The following is a 24,703-nucleotide window of genomic DNA, read 5'->3' on the forward strand; positions in this document are numbered from 1 at the left end:
ATTACAACCATAGCGATTCACCCGAAAGATCGCGGATGGCATATACTCAGCAAAAACTTCACCTGACCTCTGGTCGACCCTGCCCTAAGTCTCGCGAGAATGCAGCACTCTCGCTATCAACAATAGATAATTGCGTGCGATTGAAAGCCTACTAGCGTACATTACGAGTTATTGCGAAAGGAGGGGACAAATGAATAAACTAAAGATGTTGCGAGGGGGAAGATAGATTGGAGAAACAGCAAACGGTGTAACAAAACAGAAAAATTCTTTCAGTGCATAAAAGATAGTTTTTGTCTCTACTTCTTTGGCAATTTTATTCCCAGTTTAAAATGCTTAGACATTTTGCAGTTGGATGTCTTTTATCTAGAAAAGAACGATTATCTGAACGGTAAAAGTGTGTCTTTCTTAGTATAGTTACGCTAGCTTTATAGAAAAAATGTTCGTTGTCAGATGGTTTCTTCTCAAAATAATATTAATAATAATATAGTCACTATGTTTCCGACGATTCTCAATTTTAAATACTTTTTTTACTGTTTAATCTTTAAAACCTGCATATATCACTTGTTTTCAATGTCTGTCTGTGTGATCAATCACGTAATCTCTCGTCTTAAAAATAGTAATCCTCTTACAAAAAATCTGTCAAAATACGACTTTCCTTTTAAAATAGAACAGGAAATGATAGTCTACATATTCTTTTCTCATCGCTTGTACGAGAGAAAATATCTTAGGAAAAATATACTTGAATGTGTCCAATTCACCTGTACGCACACACTAAATATATAGAAATTTGTTCATTGACCTATACATACTTTCTTGCATTCACGACTCTCGTAGTTTTGTAGGAATAAAAAAGTTTGAGATTACTCACTGTTTGTGTTACTTATACGGTGTGCTCGTAAAATACTGTATATAAGTTAGCAAATATGTATAAGATAGGTAATTCACAGACCCCGAATCGGATCAGGACCAAAAGTATAAAACAATAAATAGTTGTTGTTACCCTCTCCTGTTTCCTGGATACCGGAAAGATAGATACGGCTGTTTTTTGCTTTACGGAATTCCGCCACCATGTGTGCTCCAGGCCACATCCGAGATCGGCGGGAGGGACCCGGCTGAACCAGGACCGGCACCCGCCGCCGTTACGCTGTTCGCGCTGGTGCTATTGTTGTTGGTGTTGTTATTTGCACTGTTGTTCCGCCGCAGAACGTCTTCTGCTCCTGAGCATGGCTGCCGCGGGCCCGGTTCCGGTGTGTACGTGAAAGTTAGCCCCGTAGCGTAGATGATACCGTCGTTTCGTACCAGCGAGATAGGCACTTGCGTGGGCTGGCGGACCTATGGGGGAAACGAAAAGATAGGTGTCATTAATGCGTTTATGTACCGGCAGTATTTAGGACAACATTAAAATAGCGTCAAAATTGAAGTGTTATCCTCCGTTTGGAACCAAAATATACTTTCATCGAACATTGACCCAGTTCGGCAGTGTGGAAGGGGGTCTCATTTTCTCCAGTAATGTTATCAAACTGCAAAATTGAATCAGATTTTTTCTTCTAAGAACTCCTCCCGAAATAATTTCATGGATTTCTCCAAAGATCAGGATTTAATTCAATGATGTATCTAAGAAGTTGCATAGGTTTTCGTTTAGAACCTCTTCAGTAATTACTCTTAAAATATACCCAAATTTTTACAGAAATTTTCCAAGAATTTTTATTTGGGGATTTTTACTAGTAGTTCTTTTGCAAATTTCCCCAAAAATAAATTTAAATTTCGCCAGGATTTTTTTTCAGAGATATTTTCTTAAATGTGTTCAATGTATTTTCCAAGCACTTCCATAGGATTTTTTAGAATTTTTGGTGCAGAATTTATAATTGTTCTAGAGTTTCTCCTAGGCTTCTTTCTGAGATTACCTTAGGAACTCTTTCAGGAATTCCATTTTTTTTTTAAATATAGAAATCATCACCTTTAAAAAATGACCCGGGAGGTATTTTAAGGGCAATCCTATAGTAATCTCTGATAAGATTCCAGTCGGAAAGTACTCCTGCAAAAAACACAGAAGAAAACTCTATATCCTTGAACAAATTTTGGAGGATTCTGTACACAAAGGGTTGGAATAATTATGGGAAAAAATACTTTATAGTCCATATGCCTATAAAAAGGAAACTAATGAGAGACTGAACAGGAACAAAATATCAAACAGGGACTCCTAATATTTTAATAAGGAATACTTAAGGATTCTAACCAGAACTTCTTTGGAAAATCATAGTGAAATTACATCAGATATTACTCTGGATTTTCCAAAAATTCTTCCAAAAACATGCTAAGGAAAACTTCGGCCTTCCAAAAGTTTATCCAGTGGCGAAAGTTCAACCAATATGTCATATTTTCCTAAATATTTCTTTAAGATTGTTTTTTTTTACAATCGATTTAATAATTAAACCCAAAACGATACCTCCAGAAAAAAAAACTCCAAATACTCCTTCTGGGATTATTTCAGAAATTTTTCTAGAAATTCTCCAAATCTTGGCAAGGAAGTTGTCAATAAATTTATCCAGCAAATAGCAATTTTTCCATGAATTTTCCTACGACTTCCTTCGTTTTCGTTCTGCACTTTTTAAGAATTTAACATTCCAAGAATGAAAATAACCAGAGATTCTGCTATTCTTCTTAAAATTTTCGTAACATTCTTACAGAAATTGCTCTTATTTGTGTTTCAGGAATTGCTCCTAGGATTTCTTTAAACATTCTTGCAATGTACCCTCTGCAGACCCTTTTAAGGTTTTTTCCCTAGAGATAATTCCATGAACAATTCTTAAGATACCCCCAGGGCTTTACTCAGAGATTATTTAATAAATTCCTTCAAAAATTCTTTCACAAATAGATATATTAAGAAATTCATCCTGGAATTTTTCCAATCATTTCGATTTTCACAGGAATTCATTTCATAGAAATTTTTCCAATTATATATAATTCCTGAAAAACAAATTCAAGAGGCACTTCTAAAGGAAATTCAATAGCTTTCTTTGGTGAAACTTTTAGAGGAATACCTAATGAACTCCTGGAAGAAGGTATTTTTGAAACCTTGTGGAAGTCCTGGAGGAGTCTGAAGGTTAATTTATGGAATCATTGTTGAAAAAGATTCTCGAGAGAAACCACTAAAAGCTGTAGGGAGGAAAAATAGTGCAAAGATAATGTAATTGAGGTATGTAACATTTCCTGACGTCATTCCCCAATATACTTTTTTGCAAATTCTTTGGAAAGTTTACTTGATAGATTTCTTCAGAAATATTCGGATGAAATGCTGAAGAAACATCTAGCAGAATCCTTCTTGAAGAACTTCATATAGAATCGCGGGACGATATTTTTGATAAATCATGGAATAATTCTGTTAAGGAAGACCTGGAGTAATTACTTGAATACTTGGATATATTGTTATAGTATTAACAGAAAAAAAATCCCCGAATGAATTTCTTCAAACTTCAACTCTGGAATACATCTTTGCGAGTTTTTTTGTCAAGGGATACTTTGTGGAGTAACTACTATAAATTTTGTAAAAAATTTCTTGAGAAAATCCCTTGAAGTTTATGCAAAATTACGGAAAAAATCATTATTTGACTGCTGATTGATTTATTTAGGAAATTTGTTTTGACATCCCTTGCGAAACCGCCGGAGGAATCCGAGAAGGATCGCTCAAATTAGTGGGAGAATTCCTGAAGAATAAGAAGAAACAATGAAGGACGATCTTTGGCGGTGTGTAGCGGCGAAGGATGAACCACGAGCTCGCTGCACTATACGGCGAACCTAACAAAAGCTGGAAGAATGCGTTAGGCGGGGCATGTTGTAAGAATGCAACCCGGAAGATCTCCGGGATGGTGGTTTCAAACTGACGGTGGTTTCAAAAAAATCGAATGAGAATTGACGAAATGACAGTTATTTGAAAATGCCTTGTCGGAGGCCGGTAACGTAAAGGTTAAATACCTCCTCACGCTATGTCTGAACCAGACGATTATAAAAATCGAATGTACATCGGATTTTTCTCGCAAGGGATCAGTATTTGGTCTATATTATCATAATCGGAAGGTTTTAAAATATTCTATCGGTTTTATGAGTCGAAAACGTGATTTTCAAGGGATTTAGTATGAAAAATGGCTAAAAAGTGGAAAAAATCAAAATATCACCGATGGAATATTTTGAAACTTTCCGATTATGAAAATACAACTCAAAAACTAAACTCTAGCGAGAAAAACTCCGATGCACATTCGATTTTTATAATCGTCTGGTTCAGACATAGCGTGCTCCTAGATTACACACCGCATTTTGTTTTATGATATGATAACTATTTTAGCCGTCTATCTGAGTCTCATTATAAGATACGGAGATGAACCCGGCCAAAGTGTAATTTTGAACCGTTCTATTCTGTTATGCTGTATGTATATAATTACCAAACTTAGACGGAAAAGGGTGAAACTCCACTGTGTTCTTGTAATCATGTGCCATCCAAACTATCAGCAATATCAGTACTTGAACGCCTACTGGTTCAAGATTCACATAATATCCACACTTGTATAATAAGTTCGATTAATTACATCATGAAATTAGTTGAAGTTCGTGATCCATATCGAGATTTCGGATGTCTGTGATATCGGCTGTATAATGAGGAAAGTTATAGGTTTGCATCTCTTGCTTGTAAATAGCTGCTAAATCGATTGGTAGTATTTACAACTGTTTTTATTGAGTCTAGGTGGCATATGAGAATCTATCTATATAAATAAACATGGAATGGTGTTTGTATGTCACGAAATGGCTTGAGAACGGGCTAACGGATTTTGAAAATTCTTCCATAGTTATGTTCCTGAAGTGTTCCGACGTGTTTGTGTATATAAGAAGCAAAGGATATTTAACGGGAAAGTTGAAAAAACAGGAGTGAACAGAACTTCCATTTTGCACGGGGCGTTCCATGGCGTTTTTCAACAGCCTACTTGATGGCAAGACGAAGTTTGCCGGGACCACTAGTATAAAATAAAATAATGAGAGATTACATATTCTATCAAAAATTATATGCACAGTCGAAGCACAGAGTTCGATAAGACAACAATCTAAGGGGATGCTTTCAATTTAGAGGATGAGTTAATACATACAGATCTTTTTGAACGATTCTATTTTTTGGCAGAAGTGACTTCAAACACAATATACAGTCAAATTTTCCACCGTTCAAATCTATTCATTAGTTTCACTAGTTTCACTAGCAGTTTTCCGAGCACTTTACAGTGATATCTTGAAGTTCAAACTGGGACCTGATCCGGTAGCATACTGCCAGCGACGTCATTGATAATAAACCTATTTGGATGCCATACATTCACTGCTATAGCAACAGGTTTTCCCATTATTAAATCGATAACATCGGAACAACCGTCCCGGCAGCTGCTACTTGGCGCATCAACAATGCTACCTTTGCTAATACCTACTATCTACTATCGGCGAAAGAGTGTTTTTCCTTTGAGACGCAGTATTAGCGCAGTCAACGTCGTTACCACACTACTGCACTGCACAAAGTAGTTGTTACTAGATCTAAGTTCTCTTATGAATATTTAATTTCCTCCGACAGCAATTGTCGATTGTTTCCACGCTGTTTTTCCTTCCCCTGCGAGGGTAAGTTAACGTGAGAACAAAAAAAAACTTGGTATCTTCATCGCCAACGAAGGCCCCATTTACCGCATAGTTATAATTTACATTGCAGAGCACGGAAGAATTAGAATTGTTCCCAAGTTTTCCCACTGGCTCTGAGTGGTTTCTAAGTTTGAAAAAGCAGAAACATGGATGATTTATTCGGGAAGAAGAAAGAAGTCGTTCCCATACTTGACCTCTCCCGGTCAACGGCCGCCTCTCGAGAGGAGTTCAAAAGAATGTACGAGAAAGTTCCAGACTACAAGATGCGCCCCATAAAGGTCCGAAACGACGAGATTCGCTTCAAGGACAAGGATTCGAGCTATAAAATGCCGAAGAAGGAGCTCAAAATGCTACTGAAGAACGGAGGCGACCGGGACAAGCTGTATGCGTATATGGATCCAATACCTTCGGAGATGAGGAACTTGGTCATTATGGAGCTGTGCAGTGTATCAATCGATTGGAAAATGTTGACACCTCAACGACCGAAAACAAAGATTGAGGAAGAATATTTCAGCAAGTGAGTTGGTTTTTAATGTTTCAAGTCTTTAAAGCAGGTTGATGCACGCTCTATTTAGGGTTTATTGAACTCATGTTCCATATATGTGTCATATTGGACACAATTAGTTTTCCTTTGTGTATTTCAACAACACGTGCGCAGTTGAATGCACATTCACATAAAATTCAATATATTTCCATGCAAAAGTTTGGGGTCACCCTCTAAAAACAGACAAAACATATCTCTGTGATCACACGTCTTACAGAAACTCTCTTTCAAAAGAAAATGAGCTACTTCGTCGTAGGTATTCTGATAAAACAAATTATGCAATTAAATTACTAAATTTTTAGTTGAAGTCGTATTTTTTTTTCAATATCATTATAAACAATAAGGCTTATTTTGTCATTATTTTATTACACAAACATTTTTAATTAGAATGTCATTTTAATCGTAACCATACTCATTCATTGAAGAGCAGTTGCAATATATTAGCAGAAAGACAGTCATTCAAGTCATCGTGCAAAAGTTTGGGGTCATCCCTCAGTATGATTTATGAATCGTGCAAAAATTAAATCTCACTGGCGATACATGCAAATCAATGTTGTTAATATCTAAACCATATTTCGGCCATTTCCGATATTCTGACATAAATAACAGGACGTGCATAATTGGTATGGAATTCAACAGAATTTTCTTGTTTTAAGTAAGTTTAATAGACTCCAAACTATTGCACGATTGCTAGGAAGATTTTTTTTTTTAAATTGGGTTGATTTTACTCAAAATGGGGTTCTTTGAAAACAAACATAAGAAATCAATAAAACTACAAAAGGTCTCGCTCTTATATTTCAAAATTATCTTAATAATAATAATGTACATGAAAATCATATCAGAAACAGTCATTTTTGGCCACCTGATCGTCCATAGTGCGAAGGTAGGCTCAAGTGTTACGACTCACACAAAATTTTGGAATTTTTCATGCAAAAAGCGTTACAGAGGGTTCGGAGGGAGCCGGAAAATTCAAACTTTAGCGTTACGTAATAAATGGATGCTGGCAAATAGAGAGTTAAAATTTACTGAAAAATTGCGGTAGAATGAAAGTGCGTGGCAGCATTAGGAGGCCTGACTGTATACATAAAATTATGAAAAATAATTATCTCCTGTATAATGGCTAATTTGCTCTTTTCTATTTCTCACACGAATCACACGATCGCTAGACTAATTGAATTGGGAAAGCTGCAAATCAAAACCGAGCAGCGTGATAAACGTGAGAACCAACTGGCGTCATCGGTACGTAAGGTGAAGAACAAATCCGGCATCATCGAGTCGCGTATTTTCACCTGCAACGAGTGCCTCGAAGAGTTCTGTAATGGGAAAGTCTGCCTGGATTTCAACTACGACCTCTACACGCGGGTAGCACCGAAACCACCCATTCAGAAGACCAACTCTCAGCAGCAGATTGCGACGACCAAAATGCTGGCCGATCTGAACCAGAAAAGTATTGACAGTGGAAGTGGCAGCTCCAAAAAGGGGCGCAAACCTGTGCGAAGAAAATCCAAATCCAAATCCAAATCAACTGAGGAGGACGATGGCAATCAGAGCGGTGGTGGGGGAGTTACCGGAGGTAAGAAGAAAAGCAAAAAATCCGTTAGGAGTAAGAGCAAAGATTAGTCAAGAAACTTTTGAGTCTCAGTAAAAAAGTATCATATTACGTCAAGTTACCTCTTCCAGTTGCAAATAAAGTTAATTCGTGCTTATTAGCTATTCTAACAAAGTTTTTTAATCCCATAAGGATAGAAATCTAGAGAACACTTACCCATGACCACTCCCCTCGGAACTGTGAGATGTCCGGCACCACACAGAGCAAGGATTCCGCACATCGATACATGGTTTCCGCTTCCACGTCGCCGAACCACGCCTGCAGTGACGGCGTAAAGTTGTCACCGGTAATCTCGAGCATCGCCACATCGGCGCCGCCGTTCAGGTGTAGCGAATTGACTATTGGCACTGGGGTAACCGGTGTTCGCACCGGTCCCATCCCCTCGTAGAACTGGTACTCAGCCTTATCGGTGGAGATGATCGTCCAACAGGCACCGTCGTTGATCATCTCCTTGTTGGGTTCCTTCGGACATGGTGTCGCCTGGAACTGGATGATTTTCTCCTGCGACAAACACAGGTACATCCGTTCGGTGTCTTTCATATGGAATGCACATTTGTGTAGCTGGGATACTGGATCGTCCGCCTCGAGTAGCGCCATCTGTTTGTCCACCTTTCGGATCACTAACCGTGGCAGGGCCATTCCCGTCACAGAGCAGACTAGCTTGACCGTCGCGCCATAGTGTACATACCCGTCGCGAACCTGCAACAGAAGGTTGAAGAAAGAGACGGAAAATTTATGAATCGTTTATGCTGAAAATTTATAATTTTTAATTATCATTTATCGGTTTTACGGTTAACCATCCGAGTGGAAGTTTGAAAAACTACCGTAAAACTGAACATTGCATATACTTTGCAATTGGATTAAATGGACAAAATGATGTGAAATTTGCGAAAAAGTTACACGTCTCCTCGGTGAGAATCGAACTGACGACTCCCTGTTCACTAGATAGAGCGCGTTTTGCCTACACCAAGAGAGGACTCATGGACGCAGAAGTTAACCTGAATTTGATTTCAACTCAATAATCACGTGGCATCTTTCGAAAAACGCACCTTTTTCTGTAGAATAAGTTGCCCATCCAAATACAACGGTTTAGTGTATATGTAATGCAATGCCTAGTCGAGAGCGCATTATTTATTAGGTATTGAAAGACCACACACTACTCGCCAACGACGTGCTGGACGAGATTTGTACAGTGCGGGCACCTAATGGATCGCGACATTCTCAAACGACCGGTTACGGAACTTGAGTCCGTTGTGAAAGCATTGATTTTTTAACTATTGTACATACGCGTTTCGGAACAGGATCTTTTAAGTAGTCATGCAGAATTTTGGCGAGGATCCTAACCGAACTTAGACCGTAGTTTTCTCAAGATTTTGTTGGAAACCTTTATTAGGATTTACAGAGAAATCCTTTCATTATTTTTTTTCCTTATTTGAGTGGCTTTCCGCCCTTCACAATGTATTATTTCGAATAGTCATAAAAATCTGTTTCGAATCGAATAATAATTATACCAACTGCGCTACGAGAGGGTGGGTGGGTGTCACAAATAATCATTTTTGGCGATATGAAATTTTTAAATGAACCCTTACATATGTATGAAGTAATAATAGGCCAGGAGAAGTGGATGAACTTGTCATTCATTTTTCTGTCAATTCTCATGCAAAATCTACTTTTTCTCTGACATAAATTCACTCTGGGTGAACCACTTCCCCTGGCCTATTATTTCAATGGAAATGAACATTAGCGATAGTTTTTTTTTAATTTCATTCATTTTGCATTTGAAAAAATCCATGTAAGTCAGCACATGAATCAAATAGGCTCTTTATCATCGCAGGGTTGTGTTAGTAATTTTGAGCGCTTACATTTCCCTTAAACTTGAATTGGGAATCTTTACAATTTTCTGGATGGAATTGGAATCATCACGTTTTTGAATTCTCCCAAGATTATGGACAGATCCTTCTATATCTTGGCATTAGTTCTATTCAGAGCACTTTCTGAAAAGAAATCAAGCAAGAATCTTTCTTGATTAAATTGATGATTTTTTATGATTGTGTATTATTTTCGAGATATTTTTTTAAATAAAAAGAGGTGTAATCAGTATTTTTCCATTTGTCCATTTAGTCATTTTAGGGAACACGTACACATTAAATTCAGATTTTCCAAAGAATAGATCTGAAATTCACTGAATGCCCATTCACAAATTCCATCATGGTGAAGGGGATGGGTGGGGGAAAACATGCATCGAGATCCATTTTTCAACACTACTGTCGTGCGGGGTGAAATTCGGCCATAAGGGTGACTTTGCGTCACTATTTTTACAGCAAACTAATACCAAAATAACGAAAACAATATGGCAATATTTAATAATTTAGGTCGAGGCTAGTACACGACACTGAAGACGATCTTACAATTGAGTTCGAAATACGCGTATCTGTCAAAAGATACAAACTCTAGTCATTCTAGTGGAATTAAATGGTATTCGGTTTTCATTTATTTACAGGTATTCCACTAAACGGCTCGTATTGAACAGCTAGTACAGAGCTATAGATTAAATTTTGAATTTATATTATTCTAAATGTATCCCACATTGAACAAAACCTCAATTCTATTAAATGCACTAATTATTTTGTTCCATTACCTCAACACGACCCTCATAGTGGATTTACTCATAACCAAGCCTCTCTAGGTATAGAGCACTGCATATGACGAGCCTAACCTCACTTATTTGACAGCTGCTGGTCCTGTTGTTTACGTTTCGGACTTAGTTGTTTTTTCCATCATTTTTTCATCTTCGCATTTCTATCACCAGCATGCTGATGGTGACGATTTTCCACGGTGGGAAGATAGAATAATACGATCCGTGGGTATCTGCAGTGGATTTGACCTCTCCTCACAGCAAACTTTCACGAAATTAAGAATGATTCGAAAAAAGTACTAAGTCCAAACTGTAAACAACAGGACCAGTACCTGTCAAAATTGATGCGTGACGTCACAGTGCAGTGGAGTATAGGTTGGTTACAGTCTTTTCTCTATAAAGCTTAGTGACATTTGAAATCACAAACATTCGCATACGCGAGTCATACGCAGTTTGTTTTTGTTTTCCCTCGAGAAACTTGCACACATTTTCCAAATTCATCAAAATGCATATGGAAATATTACTCAATTTGATATAATGACACCCAGATTCTGGGTGTTTTTCGAGACAGAGCGCATATTGTTTTCCTATGAGTTTCACAAACACATCTACACTAGAGCACTTATACAACTGAGCGTGATAACGAAATAATTTTATCGACTACAGCCTACTGTGCCCAAAAATGTAGTTGTAACAGTTTTTCCCATATATTTCGTCGTTTTTATTCATCAAGCTCGTTTAACGTTAGAGTTGACGGAAGCCGCACAAACTTTTACAGTAGCTTCTAGATGCCCAATTAAAAAATTGGGGGTTTAGCTTGAGGTTTTTGAGATGTTTGATCATTATGGGCCACCATACTGTACAGCTAAAATTGCACAGCGTAACAGAAAATGACACTTTTGCCTGTCTCAAGGATCAAATTATGTGTCTTTAGTAGATTATTAAGATTGCTGAATCTGATGTGGTTCTCAATTTTTTTCAGCACGTCACATGAAGTTTAAGGTATGATTTACCAAACTTTTTAGTAATCTAATACACGAAGCATTTTTTTTTCATTTAAGATATAATTTGGTTTGAATTTCACGATTAAGTTTAGATTAAATCGACTTTTCGTACATGCTAGAAATCTCCAACCAAGATTCTTTATTTCTCTTATATGGCATAAGACAATATTTTTCTAAATTATCAGAAAACAAGTTTTGAGCATCGAAAGTATTATGAACTTTGTTGATAAGTATTGTTTAGCAGATAAAGTTTGAATTACGCGACAAATAAAGCAAATAAATTGCCATACAAGCTTGCGTGCAAGTAGGCTGAAATCGTCAAATTCTGTAATTTTAACAGAAAATATCTCAAAAACGGCAATGAACTCAGCAACCCAAAATAGTGGTATTTTGCTGCTCGAGTTCCGCAGTGTTGTTAATGAAACTGTTAACAAATGACTGAAAGTTATAAGATCTTTTGAAAAAGAATAACAAAGTGGCTTAAATAAATCCTGGAAATGGCTTAGGTTTGGGCCAAACCGTTTGGCTCAGATGACCAGGCTCATCTCTTCAACATATTTTGAAGATTGATGGTCGAATTGAGTTTGATGAATTGTTTGATCAATGATTTGTGCTGTTGATACAAATCTTGAGATCTACTACAACATCGCTATTCTTTTTGATGTAGTGAAGTGGAACTTCTTCTTAAAGAAGGTATCAGCTCTGACCAGTACAGTTTTTTAGTTTTTGTGGGTTTCGTGGCCGTGTGGTTAATGTTACCAAACAGTAACAGGAATATATTGCGACTGTGCCATTGGGTGTTGCATGCTAGTCCGTTGTCTAGAGTGGTGCTTCCTTCAAAGGACAAATCGTCCTTCGATAATGGGTTGGTGTGCTTTTGTTTAAATGAACTAAATTTGAAACTGAGACGATTTGTGTCCAAGAGTAAGGCTTGGCTATCAGTCTATACTAAGAAGCTAAAACTTAAGCCTGCGAGTGGTCCATCACATGTTCCCAAACTTTTTAAAAGCATGGCACTCATAACAGGGATGGTGCGGCAGTCCAATATAAAATCCAATGAAAGTGATGAACCTTATCTTATGTATAATTGAAAAATGTTCTTTTGTCGTACAATTAATTTTAAGAAAAGAAACATATTGATCTCCAGAAATATCATTGGAAAATCAATAAATACATGAAATCGTTAAGATCCTATGTTAACAATTGGACATTTCACTTCAAAATTAAACTAGCAACATTAACTAACATTTGATTTTCGCATTACAAATTTTAACGCCCAATTCTTCTGTTTCTTATATATTATAAACTGCATCATTGTCGTTAACTTTTAGCTCAACATTTGATATATTTATTTTTTACATGTGCTATCAGATTGTATGGAAAATATCACGCGAGGGTTTAAAATCGGAAAGTTAGAACGGAGGAGATTCAATTATCGAAAATTTATATATAGTTCAGGATTTTGGCATGACAATATGTGAAAACTTCAAAGTATATTATTAAAAAAACATGTTTTCCGTAGAGGAATATATAATGTTGGTGTAAGATTTGACTAAAAATATTTACCGAAAAGCTTAACATGACATATAATTTGCAATTGGATTAGATGGACAAATTGATGTGAAGATTTGCGAAAAAGTTACACGTCTTCTCAGTGAGAATCGAACTCACGACTCCTTGATCTCTAGTTAGGGCGCGTTACCCCTACGCCATGAGAGGACTCATGCAGAAGTTAACATGAATTCGATTTCAGCTCAATAATCACGTGGTCCTTTTTCGCAAAGTGCACCTCTTTCGGAAGAATTAAATGCCCATCCAAACACAACGCTTTCTGTATATATCCAATGCCTAGCCCGAGAGCGCATTGTTTTTTAGGTATGGAAATAGCACACTACACTAGCCAGCAATTGCGCTGGCTGAGGTTTCTATTGCGTGGGCTTCCAATGGGTCGCGACGTTCTCAAACGACCGGTTACGGAACATGAGTCCGTTGCTCGATAAATACTTGTTTTTAATTATGAATCGTGGTTTACGGCCAACCAGCCGAGTGGAAGTTTAACAACTACCGAAAAGCTAACATTACATATAATTTGCAATTGGATTAGATGGACAAATTGATGTGATAGGTTCAGCAACCACAAATTTACTAGATACACATAATTTGATCCTCGAGTCACGGAAAAATGTTACTTTTGTTACGCTGTGTAATTTGTTCCCACTACAAATTTATGTTGTTATTAGAAAATCATATTCTTATAGAATACCAGGCAGCTTGAAAAAATTTATAATCCGAAATGACCCACTCACCTGAAACTCCTCTGACTCGCTCTCGTTGTCGTCGAGCAGATGTATCGTGAACGCACCCCACTGTGTCGAACTCGCGTGAAAGTGACCATCCTCCACGTGCAAGTACCTCGTCGAGACCGTTTGGGACCGCAACCGATTGAACAGTGCCACTTTCGTTCCACTTGCTATACACAGGTCGGCATTTTTGAGCGACTGTTTCTTCTTCGACGGTTTCGATATCACTTTTATCCGCTTAGATTGAAACACACCGATGTCGTGTCCACTACCGTAGAACATTTTCACCGAGAGCATAAAATGTTTTCGTTTGTCCGAATCGGAAATGAATAACGTTTTGGCGGCACAGTACTGTTTCGAGTTGTTCAGATCGAGCGGTTGCATGTCCTGGTCGGAACTGCCGATACCGATAAAGGCACATAGTTGGGTGGATTGTTCACTTTCGCCGCGACGCAGCATCTGCTCCTTCCGCAATCGCCAGCCTTCGCCGAACAGGTATATGCAGGGTGGCGGACAGAAGAATCGTTTCTCGTTACCGTAGGATTTTTGGGCAACCTGGAAAAATGAAAAAAAAAAACGTTCGGGTTATTTTAATGTTTTTTTTTTAATTAAAATTAAGTTAAAAATATACACCCCTCTATAAACTCTTCCAAATATTTTCTCGAATTGTCCTTGGGATTTATCTTTATAAATTATTCTTCGTGTGCTTCTAGTGCTCATTTTAATGAAGAAAGTGTGAACAAAGGATTGAGATAGATTGCTGATATGAGGAATTAAAATTGCGACAAGAATACAGGAATATTTCTATGGTGAAGATGAATTGAAATTATACCTCAAAGTTAAAGAGCACAAATCTGGAGAACTAGATAACCGTTCACGCTTCCTTCTCGAAGAAAATATTGAATTGGTATTTCTCCTCAAAGGTTTTATAGGTTAACAATTAGCAAGTATCCATAATCCGTTAAAAAATTATTAGTGATCATTTCAAACTAGCTACTTAATCATAAAAACGATGGCCTAAAAAGTAGCAATAGGAATACTTGGAAACCCTAATAAGAGAATTAGCTTTAATTACGTTTCCGACTCTGCAGCAATATCGTGAAGGTATTTGGCAGTTAGACTTTGCTTAACACTTTGATGTGATTAGGTCGCCATTTCCAAATCTCATATACCAAAACTACAGACCAAAAACAGTGTCCATCAGTGATCATCAACGAGATATTTTATTACCAAGCCATAAACACCCCGTGATTCCCGCGGCTTCTCTCCTCCCTTCCAGTCACCTTTTTAGCGTTCTTCATCTTCGCACCCAGCCGATTGTGGATAGGTACCCCCTTCGTGTTCAGCGGTAGATTGGTTTTCCCACGAATCTATCCACCATCGATGCGAGCAATCAAAAATTAAGAAAAATGATCAAATAATTGAAAAATTGCCTGCATCGTGATATTTCGGGTTGGACGTGTCTTTGCTATTTTTTGGAGGATACCGCACTGTGGTAAATCTATCCGTGAGACATATTAACTCCCGTTTCCCTTACAAAGTCATTTTCGAGGCGATTTAGGAAAAAAAATGCTTCTTCCCCTAGCTTTCGGCACATGATAATTGGGCGACCGAAATAATGCTCCCATGTGCGCGGATCTGGGGATCCAGAACGCATCGGGACATGTGGGCCACCCGGTAGATAGAATTGAAAATTATACCCCCGCTGGGCATCACTAATCTCATTAGGGATCACATTGTAGGGCTTGGGTTGGGATGGGCCACGACTGACTGTGGTTGATTGAATCTGTACGTAAAATTCAACGTGGGATTTAGCGGGACGTATGTTTGCGTAGGGAGACCACGAAACTGTGAACAGAGGAAACAGTACTAGATTGGGTTGATTGAATTAAATTATTACTAGCAACGGCAGATAGATGGGCATTGAGAATGAGTAAGGTGCGTTGTTTTCGGAATTCTGAGTGCATTGAGATTTGACGTTTGAATTCTATATGAAATGATGTTTGGTTGAATGCACTGCTAGTAAGGAATGAAAACATATCAAAACTAGAGTCATGATAAAATAATTTCCGTTAGAATTTGTAAAAGTGTCTAGTAGATTTTCCGAACATACGTAATTTGCAGCAAAATTTGTAGTTTAATTTTAGGTGAACATATCGTAGTTTCTAGATAAATCAGGTGAAACTATTTGTATTATTTTTGGCAACAACGTAGAAAAAATTGCCGGCATACCTCATTAAGAAATTTTGTCGAGAATCCTGCTAGGATTGCCTGAAGAGGTCTGCAAGAAATTCGTTCTACATTTGAGAAAAAAAAAAATGCCAGGAAACTCTACCAAAATTTAATTGCCATAAGTTTCCTTTTTGTTGTACTTGAAGTGGTTCAAGGAATTCAACCTGATATTCATATGGCAAATAGCGTTAGCGTAGTTACGGTATACTTCGTAAATTAGTAACAGTCATGTTTATCTTTGATAATCTCATCCAGAATGTTTTCAGGACCTTGGTCCAATTGTTGCTGCCAAGACTGCCCAGCTGTATTATCACAACATAAATTTGACTGTTCTAATAACTGTCACATCGTCAGTTGATATCCATACAATTATGTTCTGCCACGTTTTTGCTATTAGTAGGGAATAAGCTTAAATATTGAATTACAGTGAGAGTTGACGTAACTCGATATTGAAGGGATTATCGAGTTAGGGAGATTTCGAGTTATAGAACACAAAACCAGTGCAAATATAATCCAATTCCCGGCCACACTCATGCTTACGGTAACTTAGTATAAAGAGGATGAAATTTTTGATCTAGCACTTACATCACAAGAGGTCTCGTTCCTCTATGACACTGTGAGCTACGGAGGTGGAGGTTGAGAGATGTATAAGGCCAAGAACCGCCTCAAAAGCTGACAATAAACCCAAAGTAAAAGATTGTTTAAGTGCCTTGTTAACCCTTATCCCCTTTTGTTACATTTTGAGCATACGAAAAACGATTCAAAACCACATCTCCACTGTCTCTGGAACTATTACAAAATTTGTTGAATCAATGAATTGGTCATGTTATTTATATGGGTTTTATCATGCAATGCTATCTCCCCGATATAATCAGAGTTTTAGCAGTAGCCGATAAACAGACTCTCATGGTGTGCAGCGGATCATGATTGTTACAGAGAGCGATTAGTGAGAGGTACTTTCAATTTTCTCAGAATTCAACCCCTGCTCATTACGCCACTCATTTTCATTTCACAACTCTTTTGAGTTGTGTAGCGAATCAATACACAACAATTTTTAGACATTTTAACATAATGGTGAACGCTTCTTGAATGTCCTTATACTAAAACAATATTATACGCAACTCACTGCAAAACTTGGTTTCTACAATATTCGTCGTAATTTTCGTAATAAATTTACAACTCGGGCTGTGAATCATTATTCTGCAACTATTTGCGTTAACTAATATTTATAACGGCTTTCCCCTATTGTTACGGACCCTTGCAATGCTTAGCCGAGCTACATCGTCTGAATATGTATTGAACATAAGGACTTAAATTTCTATTATTGCTGAGCAATCCACTGAATCATAAAAATGGATGGTTATTATGTTTCGAAGATCACAAAAGTTATAGCTGAATAAGTATGTTTCTTTTTTTTTAATTTCAATGCACTCAGATCGATGCACTAAGCTGAAGCTTCATTAATCAACTGATGAAAACAAAATAAACTCCTGTTTGACAATACAAGATAATCTTTGATAGAGAAATGGAAAAAACCTTGCGATTGGGTCTATTGAATAACACAGCGGGGCAAATTCTCAATCATCAAAATTTTACTCAATTTGAAGTCGCTAAATCCAATTTCGTTCGCAAAAATGTCACAGCACGTCCAGTTTTTGAGATATTGATTGTTAACAATGCATTATTTGTCGATTTCAGCCAACATGTATGTAAGTTTACCAGCTTGTATGCTGATGTAACTGCCTAATTTGCTACAGAATTTAGATTTTAGGTAATAAAGAATACGAATCAACGAAGGTTGTAGTACTTTAGTCTTTGTTAATTAACTCATTACGATGGCTCGCGGAGCACTTTTCGAAATTATTTTTTTCCCGGGACACCTGTTCTCCATCATCACACCGTTTGAAAACTATGCCTTTTACGAGCTTAAATCGACCCTATAATTTCCACGAAAATCGTGGAGTAAGATTGAGGTTAGCTAATATTTTATTAGCGTGAAGATGATTCGAAGTCAAACCTTAAATTTTCAAGAACACCAGTTTGGAGTACCAAACATTCGTTTGAGTTGGCACTTGCTGTTGATGACTCATCGATCAAGTTCTGTTCTTCTGTTCTCCAGATTTGAGCCCGAGCAAATGTTAGGTTTGGCTTCGATTCGTCTGTATTTAATTTTTATTTTTTAAAACTTATAATTCTATCTAAAACAAACTAGTTTTATTTCGTTGAGTAAATTTTTACTTCAAGTTAAAGTGTGACCTAATAATCGAAATTAAACTTCATTTGGTTTTTGTCAAATATTTTAAAATTCTTGATTTGAAAACAAATTGCTTTGATTTTGAATTTTTCGATTTTGTTTTGAGTTCGAACAATTAAGTGACTTTCTGTAACAAAATAAATATGTTTAAGCCTACATACACTCCCGTGAATAAGTTTGGGTTCACCCCCTAAAAAACATACAAAAATGTTCTGTCCATATCTCTGTGATTACACGTCCAATTGAAACTCTTTAAGCCGCATTCAAAAGGCAAAGAGTAATTCTTACTTCGTATGTATTTTTCCAAAAACATTTTTTGAATTTTATATACTAATTTTTTACTTAAAATTGTTACATTTTTCCAAAAACACGATCAAAAATCATATCTAATTTCCTCAGCATTGGATCGACCAAAATTTTAAATCAAAGTGTCATTAGAATCGTAATCTTATATTCTTTGAAGAGACCCCACGAAATTTTAGCGGAAAAATCTGGAAATTATTCAAAATCAATGAAACAGTCAGTCAAGTTATTGTGCAAAAGTTTGGGTTCACCTGAGCCGCACGCAAATCATTTTTGTCAATATCTCTGCCATTTTTCAACCGATTTTAATAGTTTAAAGCTATTTTGAACGCAAATAATGGCGCGTACATGATTGGTTTGAGATTTCACAGATTTAAGTAAGTTCAGGTGTACCCAAACTTTTTCACGATACACTATACTGAGGGGTGAACCCAAACTTTTGCACGATGACTTGACTGACTGTTTTATTGATTTTGAATACTTTCCAGATTTTTCCGCCAAAATTTCGTGGGGTCTCTTCAAAGAATATAAGATTACGATTCTAATGACACTTTGATTTAAAATTTTGGTTGATCCTATGCTAAGGAAATTAGATTTGATTTTTTAAGAGTTGTTTTCCATACTAAATTCAAGAAAGTCCAATTTTGCAGCTAAACCTGTCTCAAAAAAAATGCGTGGGAAAATTTTCCCTGACAGAATATGTTTAACCATCCAATTACAAAATCATAGCCCAAATTTTGAATGTTTTCGTGAAAATATTTTAGGTACATGAATGTTCCATAATGATCGATATTTTGACAAGACACGTAAAAACTGTTATTTCATCCACCATAACGGTGAAGGTGAAGATAAATTAAAACCTTCTAAGTTTTTAAGAGCGCATATATCTAGAGAACAAAACAGTGATCCTAGAAGAAAGTTCTAGATATGGCTTAGTTGTGTATAATTAAAACCGTATTTTAAAGCAAAAAGTTGATATATTTTAAGGCATTGGTTCATATTTTCAAAACTGCCGCGGAGCACCTGCTATGGGATTCGACGCTTGTATGCTAGACGAGCGCTTTACCAACTAAGCTCTTAGTTGGTAAAGCGTTCATCTGGCATACAAAAGTCCTGGGTTCAAATCCCAGCCAAGCACGTGGATTTTTTTTCATAAATTCACCCAGAAGTTATCCATTTTTACCACGCGTAATGAGTTAACCAATTTAAAAAAGCCATGGGGATGGGATTACCGAACAGCTTAATATATGTGTCAATTTAGAAAGGTACATTATGTGAGTTCGAAAAAGTATTTTATTGATTTTTGTATGGACGATGCAAACATATTCAAGAGTTATAATGAAACGATATTTCCAGATATTTCTCATATGAAAGTTGAGGTCTTAATTTGCATGCTAACACAAAATTGTGACGTTTTGGGGCGGTTCATGTTTCAAAAAAGTTAGAAAAAATCAACTCACATATCTTTCTTATTATCTTTGGGATAAAAATAGAGTTATGTCAAATTTTCAACTATTTTAGTAAGGATTTAAAGGTGGCCAAAGAAAGTATGTACAGAAATTTCAACGAAAAACCAAATGTGCCAGTGTGAATTAATGCAGCTCATGAATTAAGCTTCAATGAAGAAGCTTACTAAACAAACTAATCAATTTTGAGCTCATCTTTTTTGGAAAGCTTACGCAAGTAAAATGAATTACAGTCTCACACCAAGCTAAATAATAGCAAACAAATTCATGGACATCTCTACGGCAATTTTGTTCATAATGGATTAAATAATAAGATTTTCCTATGAGACGATAAGTTTGAACTCACATTAACGTTCAAGGATCCATCATTGTAATCATCTCTTTAATTAATGTTCGAATCCTCTGAGCAGAATCTCAATAGAGAAACTTAAAAGTAGATGGAGCTCCATTGTAATCATCGTCATCGTCGAAACTTCAACAGCAGTTTTTTTGTTCAAAACTTATATTTATTCGAGGAAAATGTTTTGGTTGAAGAATAGAATACAGTGAATACATTTTCATGTGAACGATTTTGAGAAAAATAACTGCTTTTGAAAATTTTCGAATTGATGACGGATTCTGCCCCCTTAAAGTACTATCGTGTATAGAACATTTTTCAGAATTTCTCCATCGTAAATTCTATATAAACATACTTGGGTCACCTTTAAAATCATGGAGATGCAGCAGTACGCTTCTTTCTGGCATTATGTTCCAACTGGGATAGAGCATGCTTCTCAGATAAGTGTTCTTATGAGCACTTCCACAGTTATTAATTGAGAGTTTTCTTTGCCATTTTTGAATTAATATATCGTGTGGCAGGTACGAAAATACTCCATGTCCAGGGAAGTCGAGGCAATTTCCATTACGACCAGCGGGAATCGAACCCACGAGCCTTAGCTTGATCTTGCTGAATAGCTTGCTGAATACATAAAATCGTAATTCATCAATAGTAGTACCAACGTTAATGTCAGATACGCCCTTGTGTACTTCTTCAGCTCGATGGTACTCGATGATACTTGGTTGGGTTGACGCATGCCTTAAACGATACACGAACATACTAATGTTATACAGATATGTTCCGTTTTTATCAACACGATCGACGATTTTCAGTAGACAAAAACGGAACCGTGACAAAAACGGAATAATTTTTTTAGACAAAATATTTGACAAATTTGAAATGAAAATTGCAGTTTTGTCATGATAATACACATTTTCATCATATAAATGCACAGTATTGATGTTCAGGAGCTGTGAGGAGCATTAAGATTGTTCATTCTTATAGGTTCGTATTGAAAGTTGATTGCAGACTCCTATCAATCAATATGATTTTGTAATAAATCATTAATAGTTTTAGTTTTCCTAGTTAGAATTTCAATAAATGCAATGTAGAATATTGAAACGATAATCACATAAATGTCCTTTGCATCACAAGGTACGCTATATTTGTAGAAATAACTACAAGGAGGTGGGGCAATGATCAGCTTTTTTATACGAAATATTAAACTAGAAACAACTTCTTTTTCTACCGTTCATCCTCATCCTTCTGCTTCTTCTTCTTTTTCTGCTATATGGCATTACATCCCAACTGAGAAAGAGCCTTCTTCTCAACTTGGTGTTCTTATAAACACTTCCGCAGATATCGACTGAGAGCTTTTTTGCCAAGGTACATTTTTTGCATTTTTGGTCACATCCGATTGATGATTAAATGTGGAGTTATATTGTGAAAGTTTTGCAAATTCAAATGAATACTTACGTTTTCCTGTGCTTTGAATTGCCAAATTTAACAGTAAAATAATTTTACTGATCTTTCTTCTAAAGTTATTACTACCAACTTCGACAAGGATGCACTAATCGCCAATCTAGAACAGAACTAACATCGCCTTTTAGCCTTACGTTAGATCACAAATAGGCTGGCAATAAACTAACCTTAAGTTCTAGTTTTTTGTTGAGTAAAAATGATATTAAATACTAGTGGTCCCGTCAAGCGTTGTTTTGTCATCAAGAAGGCTGTGCAATCTCCCATATAAAATGACAGATTAGTTTCCAGGTGTTTTTCCAGTTATTCCAGATAATTTTCCAAATCGTTTCCTATACTCAAATACCACCACTTGACCACTGCAATAGTGAAATAATGATTTAAGTCTATCAGGCCGTTCTTAAGCCATTTCGTGACACACAAACACCATTCCATTTTTATGTATATTGAAGATCATCAAAAACACAAAAGTGAACAAACTCTTGAACATGCATCACCGAAAAAGAACTTTTTGGTAAAAAAAAAACTCTTTTGTAAAGTTTTTTGAATAAGCATATGGCTGTTGGTATAAGACTGCTAATTAACTTTTTAGTCTTCATGGGGGAGTGGTTCATGGTCTGAGTTCATTCTCAATAACAATAAGGGATGCATATCAAAAAGAACTGAACATATATGGGATCGTCCATTACTCATGTGAGCGGTTATGGGGGGAGGCAGGGGTATTTGAGATATTTTAGTGCCATACAAATTATTTTTTATTTCCATACAAAAAGTCATACCATAGGGGGAAGGGGTATATATGTTTATCAAATTTACATGGAAAATTCTTTTATGTCATGTTATATAAGAAAAAGGAGAGGTCTATGCAACTTTCTTAAGTACGCATTCAACTAATCACAAATGCCAATTGTTGCACTATGGCCGATCAGGTGGCCAATAATCAAAAAATGACTTGTTCTGATAGGTTTCTCTTGAACATCATTGCATAGTAAACACTTCTATTGAGATATTCCTGGAATATCAGGGCAAGAAACTATATTTTAAATTTTACATATACAATTTAGCTGCTCAAAATGTCCACTTTTTTAATTTAGGGCTTTTTGATTTTTTTCCAATATTTTTAACCATTTTCTAATAAAAACAGCTAAAATATAATACAGAGAATAACTGAATATCGCTAAATGTTTCATATCATCATTTTTATGTATGTTCTAATATTTATAATGGTTTGCACAACGTTTATCGCATAAATGGCTTATATGCATCATAAGTAACAAAACTTATTATTTCGCTTTAGGCCCTATTTAAAAGTTAGTGTTGAAAATTTGTATTTTAAAATAAAACATCAAATTTGTATCACAAAACTCATAAATACGAAATGAGATGGAAAAAATAATTTTGGCCGCCAGTCTGTATGAAAACCGCCCATAGTGTGTTGCTAGGACGTGGGCCGAGCAACTCTCGATTGTTGAAGGATGGGCCAATCTTATCCAACAGATCTTGCTAAGTTTGAAAACTCCAATTGAATAATTGCATAAGAAGGAGTCAAACTTTATTGAATCGTATATGATTTGACATCTACCATGTATCATAGATGCTCAATATTAACAAAATGTCGAAAATTCAACTCTGAGGCTATTAAAAAGCATTTCAATTGCTTCAAAATAAGTATTTAGTTTAAATTCGAAACATTTTGAAAATTAAAAAATAAACAATTTTTGTGTGTTGATAAAAACGGAACAATTTGTTGACGAAATCGGAACGTGACAAAATCGGAGCGTGACAAAATCGGAACGTGATAAAAACGGAACATACCTGTATTTTGTAAAGGTATGTTTCAGTGACAAAACTGTGGAGTTTATAGACACTCTAGATTGAAAGTGATTCCATTTCTTGTAATTGTAATTGTAATTGTAATTGCTCAATCCACACCCTGGCAGACAATTATCCGCCCATCTAGACACGGGCTGGGTGAGGACCTACCTAGCCTCCCCCGTTAACATGTCCTATACCGTTTAGCACACCGGGATCTTCCACAAGCAGGCGCCGGAATTAAAGCGGTCCCACAAGCTTCAGATACATTAAATAGATTTAGTCCCTCTGGCACTAAACCGAATGGCGCCCTCCGCTTCACCACTAGTACTGCTTCCCCACACGCCAAGCACAATATCGAAAGTAGTGCGTTGTATAGCAAATACAGTACACCACCTCCGACACTATGCCAAATGTACAGGAAAAACAGCACCAGTAAGAAAGCGGAAGGCGCACCACTCGGTTCAGTGCCAGAAGGACTATAAGTATAACGAAGAAGAAACGAAAAGATAGTAGAGTTGGTTCGGTTATTTGATTGCTGAAACGAAAAAAAAACAGAAAAAACAGAAACAAAGTGTTAACATTAAAACGGGGTTTTATAATTGATAAATGTATCGATAGTTTCTCATCTGTTACGTTTCCTTATCGTAGCGCTGTCGATTTTTCCATCTCCAGGGTGTTCGTCTCCGCTCGAGCAATGAGGACCATGATGAAATGAGAATATAAAAATGTGAGCATTAGTGTTGATCTAGTAATAGATTAATTTAAACTGCTTTTCATGTGCTAAGTAACTTGTAAACTCCTACTCAATTATGTTTTGTTGGCCTACACGTTTTATTTAGATACAATTTTTATTTAGAAAACTATTTGGATCCGAGATTTTAGGTGCAGATTGAGCATGTTTGATAAAACAAGCATCCTGTTTTCAGTTGAAGAATGTTCAAGAAGTTGATGATTCTGTTATTTATACTGGCTACATACAAGAATTCACTATTGATGTAACATATGGATATTGAAAGTTCCAACGCGCGATTATAATACTTCAGTTTTCGTGCTGTTGTATTGGTGTAAGTAGTGGGAAACCAATC

The 24,703-nt window shown here is 36.4% G+C and overlaps 2 protein-coding genes across 4 annotated transcripts in view; one reads left to right on the forward strand and one right to left on the reverse strand.

The window, feature by feature from the left end:
* Positions 1–300: 300 nt before the first annotated feature.
* Positions 301–24,703, reverse strand: part of LOC5567981 (suppressor of hairless protein) — a 51,115-nt gene continuing 26,712 nt past the window's right edge. Inside the window, exons 3-5 of the mRNA XM_001657752.2 lie at positions 13,760–14,308; positions 7,971–8,513; positions 301–1,332 (exon numbers count right to left, since the gene is read on the reverse strand). Coding sequence (XP_001657802.1) covers positions 1,051–1,332; positions 7,971–8,513; positions 13,760–14,308 — 1,374 coding nt within the window. The 3' untranslated portion in view covers positions 301–1,050. The remainder of the gene's footprint in view (positions 1,333–7,970; positions 8,514–13,759; positions 14,309–24,703) is intronic.
* On the forward strand, positions 4,974–7,960 carry LOC5567982. 3 transcript variants are annotated; one of them, XM_021847369.1, is made up of 3 exons: positions 4,974–5,643; positions 5,714–6,178; positions 7,372–7,960. In XM_021847369.1, exons 2-3 carry the CDS (start codon positions 5,808–5,810, stop codon positions 7,823–7,825), a joined length of 825 nt encoding a protein of 274 aa, XP_021703061.1. In that variant the 5' UTR covers positions 4,974–5,643; positions 5,714–5,807; the 3' UTR covers positions 7,826–7,960. The 3 variants fall into 3 exon arrangements, with proteins under 3 accessions (XP_021703061.1, XP_021703059.1, XP_001657803.1); XM_021847367.1 differs by having other exon boundaries at positions 5,732–6,178; XM_001657753.2 differs by having other exon boundaries at positions 4,974–6,178.

Source organism: Aedes aegypti, chromosome 2 (assembly GCF_002204515.2).
Source record: "Aedes aegypti strain LVP_AGWG chromosome 2, AaegL5.0 Primary Assembly, whole genome shotgun sequence".
In the NCBI taxonomy this organism is placed as follows: domain Eukaryota; kingdom Metazoa; phylum Arthropoda; class Insecta; order Diptera; family Culicidae; genus Aedes; species Aedes aegypti.

Coding starts and splice junctions, on each gene's coding strand:
- LOC5567982 (XM_001657753.2), top strand. CDS start 5,808: ATGGATGATTTATTCGGGAAGAAGAAAGAAGTCGTTCCCATACTTGAC. Junction 6,179..7,371: donor GAGGAAGAATATTTCAGCAA/GTGAGTTGGTTT, acceptor CACGATCGCTAG/ACTAATTGAATTGGGAAAGC.